Below are 10,759 nucleotides of genomic sequence, written 5' to 3'. Positions count from 1 at the left end.
GAGAAATGATTGTTGTTTATTAACCTTGCTGCATAATCAGAAAGGATTAAACACACACATTTCCTGGGACAGAAAACTGTACCAAAAGTATTCCTTACAAAATAACTTCACAGAGCAAAAGTCTTGCACTTACAGAGACACACAAGGCTAGTGTGAATTAATGCAGTTTAGATGTTTATACAACAGATCCCTAACAAACTCTTTGCATTCATGTATGTTTTCTTTAACCTCTTAAAAATAGTTGTAAAAAATTAGAAAATAATGCAAATGTAGAATTAAAGCCTCGGCTATAGATCTAATAAATTCAGACAGTATTTATAAAAATTGCTGCTGCTGCTTATCTTACTTATATACAGGATACAGTCTGTAGGCTATCCTACTGTTACCAATGGTTTTGTGTACCTGAACATTTAATTTCCCAGACACCTGTGCTTTCTCTGTTTTAATGCAGAATTCAACTTTCCACATAAAATATTTACAATTAAATATCTAGTTCTAGAATTTCATTACACAAAAGACAAAACATGTTTGTTAAATAAGTTCAAAAACGGCAATAAAAAAGGTTGTTTTTAAGAAACAGTTCTAATATATTCATGATTATGCTGAGGAACAGGAAGTTACGTCTTCAGGGCAGGAAATGCTTCAGTGCTGGAATGACCGCCACTGGGTACAAGTGTACATTTGCAAGCTAGCAACCGAAGGGCCTAATGATCACAAAAACCCCAGGAAATTTGTGCTGCCCCATGAGATTCTCAAAGTTGAATAGCTGCTTCCAGGCCCACTTGTAGGAACAGGAAATTCTTGCCAGGATTATCAACGTCTTCAGAAATGCTCAGTTTGGTACATCACCTTTTGATCTTCTGAAAGAGACATAGAAGCAAGGCATGCTCAGTGAGCTCAGCAGTCTACATTCCCCACCTCCAGTCATATACCTGCTTCAGTTACAGCCTCTTGAAGCAGAAAAACAAAACAAAACCATCACCAGGATTTATATACCAGTGACTTCCTTTCCTCAATTCCTTGACAGTTTCAAAAGGCTTAAAATCACATGAAGTCTGCTCTAACTCTGATCCTTAGTGTAAATAGGTAATATGACTTTTAATTATTTAGTAATCATATATATCTCAAACGTGAGTATGTCTATAGTATACGTGAACAATTTGAATTCTAGCTCCTTGAACAATATAATCTGTGATACAAACTGCAGATTATTTACTCCCTTACTGCTCCCCCCTTTGAATGAAATTATGATTTCAAGAACTGGCTGAGGATGCAGATGAGTGTGTGAGGTCCTAGCCTCAGCTGCTTTCTGACTGTCCCATCTCTCACTTTCCTTCCCTCACATGTAGTGATAAACACAGAAAATGCCTTGGTATTTATGTGCTGTTATGTAGACACAACTAAATTTTCTAACAACAGTACCTCCAAACAGATAAACATTTTAAAGAAACTGCTATCTTGTAATTAAAAAAACCCACATTTATGTATTTTATTTAGTATAAGTGTATACATGTACATGCCTGAGTTATTCAGGTGCATTACATGCATACAGGACCTCACAGAGATCAGGAGACGTGTCTAATCCACTAGAACTGGGGTTACTGACAACGGTGAGCCATCATGTGGGTGCTGGGAACTGAACCCAGATACCCGAAAGAACAAGTGCTCTTAACAACCAAACCATCTCTCCAGCCCCTTAAGACAATCTTCATGAATCGAAAACCAATTAGAAGCGCAAGTGTCTTCTTGAATGTGACCAATGCAAAACTGTATATTGATATAAGCATAGGCTAAGACTCAGTTCTTTCACACTTGTACCCTTGAAACCCAGATAGACTGTCCTCAAATGCCATGGATTAAGTTATAGTTCTGTAATGCTTTACAGAATACAGTTGTTTCTTCTAGCAATGACATATCAGGGCATATAAACATAATTTGGATTTTTGTTAAGAACATAAAAAAGTAAAAATTATAAGTAAAAATATAAGTAGTTATTTCTTCTTTTCCTATTAAAAATTATTCATTTTATGAATGAAATCTGATATTTTCTATACTCTTAAGGATACTTTGGGCCAGCACACAAAGGCACTTGCTGCCAAGCATGACACCTTGAGTTTGATCCTCAGGGCCCACATAGTAGAAGACAACTAACTCCCTGCAAAGTAACCTCTGGCTTCTACCACAGACCATAAGCATGTGGGAGGTAGACAGAGGTGGGCAGATCTCTGTGAGTTTGAAGTCAGCCTGGTCTACACAATGAGTTCCAGGACAGCCTAACAAGACCCTGTCTCAAAAAAAAAAAAAATTACATTGCTTACATGTTTAAATAATACTTTGTATACAAACTGTAAGTCTAAACCTTTAATTTTTATGCATGTATGCCTTTGGTGAAGGTAGTAAACTATTATTATAACCACCACTACTACTAACAACTACTAAAATAATTCTCTCTTTTTCCATATTATTGTAAAATCTTTCTTGGGGTGGGAGGTGGGCCGAGGCAAGGGTTGGCTCACTTAGCAGTAAGTATTCTCAAACTCAATATTGCTCATACTGGCCTCAGTCTCTAGACTCTCCCACCTCATCCTCCTGAGTACTAAGCTTTCAGGAATGTACCATTTCACTTCCAGAATGGTACCAACTAGGTACTATCTCAGGGAAAGCTAAAAAAGCTGTTTTCATCACACTTAATTCACCGGCAGACCCCTCAGTTGAGTGAAGATGACTAGGAGGACCATTAGGACGGAATTACTCTCTGAGGTACTGCTGATGGCATGTGCCTTCCAGGTTCTAAGACTGAGCTCAGTGTAAACTTTCCTCGAGCTTTGGTGCTGCCCTCTGTAGCCATCACCAGCAGCCATCCCAGCCCTCTAGACCCAACTCCATCCCCTGCTTGGTTCTGCTTTAATGCTTTCTCCTGACCACTGACCCTGTTCATCTCTGTTATCATTTTCTCTCCTTTGACATAGCAGTTTACTTTTAAAATGGCCCTTCTTTTTGCAGAGGATTGAGGAACATGAAAAGGCAAGAGCCTTGTCACTTATTTATGGAACAACAGCAGTGTTAAGTGAACATTCAAGTATTTGCTAAAAATGCAGGAAGGGAGAACATAGGACATCAATTCCAAATTTAGCAAGTCTCATGGTTGATATGAAAATGTTATTCAAAAGTGTCAAATCTTTTGAAATAATATATATAAAAACTACTAACACTCTATTCTCTCATGGGATGCTATCCTGGCTAGTTTTATGTACACTTGACAAAGTCATCTGAAAGGAAGGAACTTCAACTGAGAAAATGTCTCCATAATATCCAGCTGTAGGGCATTTTCTTCACCAGTTATTGATGTGGGAGAGTCCAGTCCTTTATGGGTAGGGCCATCCTGGGGTGGTGGTCCTGGGTTCTATAAGAAAGCAGGATGAGCAAGCCATGGAGAAGCAAGCCGGTAAGCAGCATCCCTCCATGGTCTATGCATCAGCTCCTGCCTCCAGGTTCCTGACCTGCTTGAGTTCCTGTTCTCACTACTTTTGATGATGAACTGTTATATGGAACTGTGAATGAATAAACCTTCTTTTTTCCAGTTTGCTTTGGTCATGATGTTTCATCACAGCAACAGTAATCCTAACTAAGACAGGCAGCATCCTAAATCTAATATAAAAAGGATAACTCTTTCAAGTAAGGTTGACAAAGGTTCTGTTGAATTTTTGATGAATTACAAGTGGTATTTAATTGAGTAAATCAAACATAAAGCTTTACAATTTATAAAATTGGTGATTTCATTAAGTAGAATATAGTGTACTGAAACTTATGCCCCCAAATATACATGCAATTTCATTCTATTGGCTTTTAACAACAGAAAAATAATGAGCATTTCTAAATAGTAAGGTATCACTAGAAAAAGATATTTCCTAAAAGAATACAATGGTTCTGTGTCTTCAGAAAACAGAAGCGTCATACTATGCCCTAGTGGTACTGGAGATCAGAACAAGGACTTCACACACACTAGACAGGCACTCTACTTCTGAGTTACCATCCCAAACCTATTTTTGTTTTTAAAATACTAACTCAGGCTCTGGAAATTCAGAAATAAATCTATAATGATTTTCAAGTATAACGACGGAGGATCTTTGAAAAAATGACCAGTGATAATCAGGTCCCAGTATGCTCACCTGTTCTGCCTGGTGGATTCTCTTCTCATTCTCTTAGTAGGGATTGGACACTCTGTCACCTCAGTCTTCGGTGACTGACAAAGTGACTCAACACACCTACGCATATGAGTCATTCCTGTGAAGAAAATGGTAAGGAACTGGTGAAGCACAAGAAAAAAGAACAAATATAAATATAAACCTGTGAAAAGAAACTCAAAGCAATTCTCTTACTTTTTGTGATGGTTAGTTTTTTGTCAACAAACACCAACTAAAGCCACTTGAAATGAGGAGACCACAATTGGGGAATTGCCTCCATCAGTTTGAGTGCATGTCTGTGGGGCAATTTGATGCAGGAAGGCCCAGCCCATTGTAGGAGGTATCATCCTGAGGCAGGTGGCCCTGAATTGTATAAGGAAGTTAAAGTAGCCATGGAGAGCAAGATGGTAGCCAGTGTTTCTCCATGGCCTCCATTTGGTTCTTCCCCTGGCTTCCCTGGACGACCAGTTGTGACCTGTAAGCTAAATGAAATAAACCCTTTCCTCCCCATTTGCCTTTGGTCACGGTGTTCCAATAGAACAAGGTCACAGCAATAGAAACCTTAACTAAGATACTATTTGGGTAAGAAGATAGTTTTAAGCATTTATCAGACAGCCAGACAGCCTGGTGGTTAAGAAAACCGTTCAAGTCCTGAATAATTTGTATTCTTTCTTTTTACAGTCAGACTCATCATCAATGTTCATTATCAAGCAAAAAGTTCACAAAAGTAAACACATACCGAGTTTCTGCTCTATTCGTTTCAGACTTTTTTCCTGTTCATCAAGTTCTTGCTTTTTCTTCTTCATATCAGGAGTGTGAAGGTACTGTAACTGATTGTCCAAGTCCTTGTTCACAGTGTTCAGCTTGCACAGAGCAGTGCGATACTGCTGAATAAGATCTGCAAAAAAAGCAGACATCTGAATAAAAGAGCTAACATCATACCAAATCCCTGTTTTACAAAAAAAGAGTTAACATCACTAGGTAACCCACGAGAACACATATTAAAGTCATGAACCATTCAATGAAAAGAACTAGTTGAGACAATACATGATAGTTGCATTTTAATTTATTTCTGTGTGAGGAATGAACTTTCAATGAATTTCAAAATAAACTCTATATTTTATTTTTGTTTTTTTTTTTTTGAAGTTCTGGGGATAGAACCCAAGATGGCACACATAAGGCAAATGCCCTACCACTGAGTCACATTCCTAGATACCTCAAGTTTTTATATGAAAAGTGCCTGGACATTTATACATCCTGTCTAATATAGAATCAATATTATTCCACAGATAAAGCAAGAGGAGAAAAGGAGGAGCACAAAAGCACTAAATATTGTACTGCCGGAAGCCACTATTTCCCTGGTTTGTAATAAAACAACATATTAACTGTGACTGCATACACAGCAACTCAACTCCTCACATACTTTTTTTTTTTTTTTAATATAAGAGGGAGGATGGAAAGAGTGCAGATTTTAAAGTTTGGGTTTTTTTTTGGGGGGGGGGGGTTGGATTTGGTTTTTTAGCCCTGGCTGTCCTGGAACTCACTTCGTAGTAGGCTGGCCTCGAACTCAGAAATCCGCCTGCCTCTCTCTGCCCCTCAGAGTGCTGGGATTACAGGTGTGCGCCACCATCTCCCAGCTTAAAGTTTAATTGTATTATGCTGGGATACAAAAGGCTGTTTCTATGCAGGCATATAATGCACTGAAAACTCACACCCTGCTTTACACTCTGCTCCACACCTTTGGTCCACTCTTCTCTCTCACCTGTCTACCCTACATTCCTTATGTTCCCACAGACTCATTTCTCCTTTGGTGTTACTTATGCCCACATGACCTCATATCAGTGTATACAAATCTATGGCTCACAAAGGACAGAAAATAATCTATTCTCTATGGCACACTAATTGTCTCCAACTAAACCTTTTTTCTTGCAAATGACATGACTTCATTCTCTTCCACTGTGCATGTGAACCACATTTTATCCATTTCTTTTGTCAATGGTCACATAGGATGGTTCCATAACTTGGCTATAGTGAAACAAGCTGCAACGGCAGGCATTGATCTCTTTAATATATGAATTCTTTTAGATAAATCTCTAGGAGCTCTGTTGGGTCCTGCAGTATTTTCAATCTCCTTCTCTCCCAAAACCTCCATATTGGCTTCCATAGTGACTGGACCAGAAGTTCATGGACCAGAGTTTTGATGATACCCTTTTCTGACTGGAGTGAAATGGAATCGTCATGTAATTTTTTGTTGAGATAAAAATTTTATACATTGTGTGAAGGTATGTCTCTGTCCTTTCTCACCTGATTTAGGCTCCTTCTGATTGGTTTAATAATGAGCTGAATAGCCAGTGGGACTTCCCAGTAGAGATAAGAACTCTGGGAAAGGAGATGAGGGAGACTCACCAGCCAGTCATGGAGGAAGGACCAGGTGCCAGGACTGAAGGAAACAGTCCATGTGGTAGAATGTAGATTAGAATAAATGGGTTATTCTAATATGAGTATTCTAACAGCTCTAAACAAGTAATACATCTATACAAGCTAGCTGGGAACAAGCCTAAGCTATACGGCCTAGGCTTCATAAATAAATAAATGTTTCTGTGTCATCATTTGAGTGCTGGCAGGTCAGAGATAGTCCAGTGATAATTATTTACATTTCAGAAGTTCTTGTATGAAGTCATTAACATAAACAAGCAGATGTATGAACCTTCTCCTAAGATTTTTCCAACTACTCCTTTTAAAACTGTTAAAGCTAAAGCAGTATCTTAAAATTGGAAGCTATCCAAATTTAACAGGTGACTTACAAAATAGTCTATTTATTCAATGAAATATTATTCTGCAATGAAAACAAATTACAGCTACCAACATACAAAGTACAGAATGAATAGACACAAGTTGTATTTTCTATTTACATATAAATTGTAAAAATGGACAAAACGAACCTGTGCCATGGTAAATAAAGAAAGTCATGTCAAAGACTTGAAGAAAGAACAATGAGCAGTTTCCTATAGAGCTGAGTGTTCTACTCTCCCAATTGTTTGCAGTACTGCAGATTAAACATGCTAGTCTACAACTGACTACATCCTCAAGCCTTTTAAGTATGGTGTTCTTCTGATAAACCATACCAGCGCTGTACTTATAAAATGTGTAGTTTTCTATTTGTGGATTATAGTATGACAACAAAGTGTAGCCTCAGGTTGTGCCTCCTCCTGCAATCCCAACATGTGAGAGATTAAGGTACAAGAATTACCATGAATTCTAGACAAGCCTGGGCTGCATGAAGTCAAGCTAGCCTAGGGCAACAGAATAAAAATGGTCTAAAGCATATGGGCAGTGGTGGCGCACGCCTGTAATCCCAGCACTCTGGGAGGCAGAGGCAGGCAGATTTCTGAGTTCCAGGCCAGCCTGGTCTACAGAGTGAGTTCCAGGACAGCCAGGGCTATACAGAGAAACCCTGTCTCGGAAACAAACAAACAAAAACAAAAACAAAAAACAAAAAACAAAATGGTCTAAAGCAAAGCAAGTCAAAAGAGCAAAATGTGACACAAACACACGATGGCGTATCAGTTGGGGTTACTAGGAAAGGAAACTCTTTGTTATAGTGGATAAGCCCTGATCTCAAGCTAAGTGAACAGATATAAAAGGATAACATACATTTTCCCCTCTATGGGTTATCTAGAATAGTTAATTTCATAAAGAGTTTCAAGTAGAAGAAAGACTGCCAGAGAAAAGGGATGGGACGGTACTAAGTTTCAGATTTGCAATATGCATTTTTGGAGAGATTGCACATTGATGTGAAAGTATTTAACAATACTAATTGTGCAATGAAAACAGTTAAGATGGCAAATTTTATTGTATAAAATAATAGCATAAAAAAGGCTAAAGTAAGAAGTCACTGTGTTTGGTGAACATAGATGTCAAGCACATCACAACCTCATGAAATCAAAGCAAGAATCTACAAAGTAACGGCACTCAGGGACTTCCTACTCAGTAGATACATACTTTGGAGCAGACACAGATGATTATTATCAGTTTTGAAGGAGGCAGCTGGGAGATGAGAGAATAAAGTGGCAAAAGGGTCCATATCACACTTTATGAAAACAATACAATTTTTTGATAGAGTTTTGCTGGCCTCAAATTCCTATATAAGTGAGCCTTCCTGCCTCAGTCTCCCAAATAGTCAGTGCAGGCACATGCTACCATGGCTGGCTCAAAAAAAAGAAATGATTGTCTAATAAACAATTTAACAAGGCAGAAAACACTTTAATACACAGTAAATAAAAGATTCTTTACTAATCCTGCTCTTGCAATATATTCAATAAAGGAAGAAGAGAGCATATTTCAACTACTTGGTTTTTGTAAGAACAAAACCATTTTACATTGTATATATTAGTTACTGGTTAACAGGGACTCCACAGGAGACACTTGTGGTCTGGAGCTGGGCTATGGCCCAGGTGGTGGAGTGCTTGCCTAGCATGCAAAGCTGTCAGTCAGTGCATCCCCAACCCCAGAGGCACAGGGTGTATGGTGATAAGCACTCGCAACTCCAGCACTGAGAGGTGGAAGGAGGAGGCTCAGTAAATTCAAGGCTACATCCAATCCTATGCTGAATTCCTGGCCAACCTGAGATTTGTAAAACGCTGTGTTAAATAAAACAATAAACAAACAAAAACAAAACTCACCCCTTGTTTAACTTACCTATTTGTTTCCCCAAGACCATACACTGTTTTGGTACTGGAGCTCCAAAGACCATTCCCCGGAGTTTGTCCATTGGCGGAGCTTTATTCTGAAGGCCCCCAAACTTCCCATTACTTCTAATTCTATCTCCATCTCTTGTCAGAAGTGTGGGACAGTGTGTGATTTTAACAACCTATTGAGGGCACACAGACACTAATTAGCAAGAAATTGACTCCAACTGCTCTAGAAAGAAACTAAATCTCAGTTTATAAATGACATGATCCAATGGGCATGGTGACACACACCTTTAATCTTAGCACTTAGGTAGGTAGAGGCAGGCAGATCTCTGTGAGTTCGAGGTGGGCCTGGTCAATAAAATGAGTTCCAGGATAGCCAGAGCTCTGTAAAGACACTGCCTCAACAAAACAAAACAACATCAACAAAAAAAAATCAATAAGCAAACAAATCAAAACCAAAAACAACATCAACAAAAAATCCAATGTGTAAATAAATTAATAAGCAGTAAAGTAAATGAATAAACAGCATGGCTGTAGTAGTATTTTTGCAAAATTTATAAGCCAATGACATGTAAAATGAATTGGGGGGGTGAAAAGCCCACAGACAAGGAGGGAGCCAGATGAGTTTTCAAATGCTAAATGCTAGCTTAAACTGGTGAAAAAGGAGTCAAGAATTAGATTCTCCCAATTAATTAGAATAAAAGTATCATACTGGATTAGCATTTTATGATCTCTAGGAGTGCATTCAGTAATCCCACTTATGTATGTATTCAAACATAGTCTAATGAAATATATATAGTAAGCTCACCAAGTTACAGCACATCCACACAGGGAAACGAACACATACATCAAAAAATGCTTGAAGGGGCTAGGGGAGATGCATGCAATGGGCAAGTGTTCTACCATACAAGTGTGAGGAACAGAATGTGGATTCTTAGCATCCACACAGAAGAGCTCATGTGGTTGCACTCACAACCACTAGTGCTAGGGGCGGGAGGCTGTAGAAGCAGATGGATCAATGGGGCTTGCTTAACCCCAACCCCAGTCTACTCTGACCAAAGCATAAGCTCCAGTTTTAGTGAGACCAAGGAAAGGTTGGACAGCTATTGCAGCACTCCATCTTATATCCTCCTCTGGCCTTTACACATATGTGTGTATACACACACACCACCACAAAGTGTGACTGAAGATTATTATAATTCAGCACATTACAAATATCTAATCTAATTTAATATTAAAGCTTAAATAGTATCTGAATCATATAAAATATTTACACAGGTTATATATAAAAAATTTATAGAATAAAATTACATCTTAAAAAAAAAAAGAAATATAATTCTAGAGGTACTTCATAGATGCCCTTCCAGAAAACCGGTACTTTTACTTAGTTTTGATTGTTTTTTAAATTTATTTTTGGTGTTCAATCTGGCACTGAAAAAAAAAACTTAAAATACAACAAAATGAGTAGTCACTTTATTGTTTTGGTGCGTGTGTGCAGTGTCACCATGTAATTCAACTCTCTGAGTCAGCTGAGAGCTAGGACTACAGGCATGAGCTTACTATGCCTGGTTTAATTGAAAAAAATTATAGTAAATTTAGTGAGCTAATTTTATTTATTTTTTCAAGACAGGGTTTCTCTGTATAGTCCCAGCTGTTCTAGAACTGACTCTGTAGACCAAACTGGCCTCAAACCCAGAGATCTGTCTACCTCTGCTGAGATTAAAGGCATATGCCACCACAGCCGGGTAATGAGCTAAAAATCTGCAAATTTCAAATTACTTGGTTTGGTAAAAGAAATGATTATGTATTTTTGGTTTTGATTTGGATTTATATGTTTTCTAAAGGTGAACAAAGAAGGTGAAACTAGGGGCATGGGCTGCA

At 38.2% G+C, this 10,759-nt stretch overlaps 1 protein-coding gene across 1 annotated transcript in view; it reads right to left on the bottom strand.

Moving 5' to 3' along the window:
• Positions 1 to 427: 427 nt before the first annotated feature.
• Smchd1 (structural maintenance of chromosomes flexible hinge domain containing 1) overlaps positions 428 to 10,759 on the bottom strand; it is a 120,438-nt gene continuing 110,106 nt past the window's right edge. Inside the window, exons 45-48 of the mRNA XM_052193813.1 lie at positions 8,883 to 9,054; positions 4,924 to 5,082; positions 4,170 to 4,284; positions 428 to 860 (exon numbers count right to left, since the gene is read on the bottom strand). Of these exons, the coding sequence (XP_052049773.1) occupies positions 833 to 860; positions 4,170 to 4,284; positions 4,924 to 5,082; positions 8,883 to 9,054 (474 nt within the window). The 3' untranslated portion in view covers positions 428 to 832. The remainder of the gene's footprint in view (positions 861 to 4,169; positions 4,285 to 4,923; positions 5,083 to 8,882; positions 9,055 to 10,759) is intronic.

Source organism: Apodemus sylvaticus, chromosome 9 (genome assembly GCF_947179515.1).
Source record: "Apodemus sylvaticus chromosome 9, mApoSyl1.1, whole genome shotgun sequence".
Lineage (NCBI taxonomy): Eukaryota > Metazoa > Chordata > Mammalia > Rodentia > Muridae > Apodemus > Apodemus sylvaticus.
This window is presented reverse-complemented; position numbering and strand designations above follow the sequence as displayed.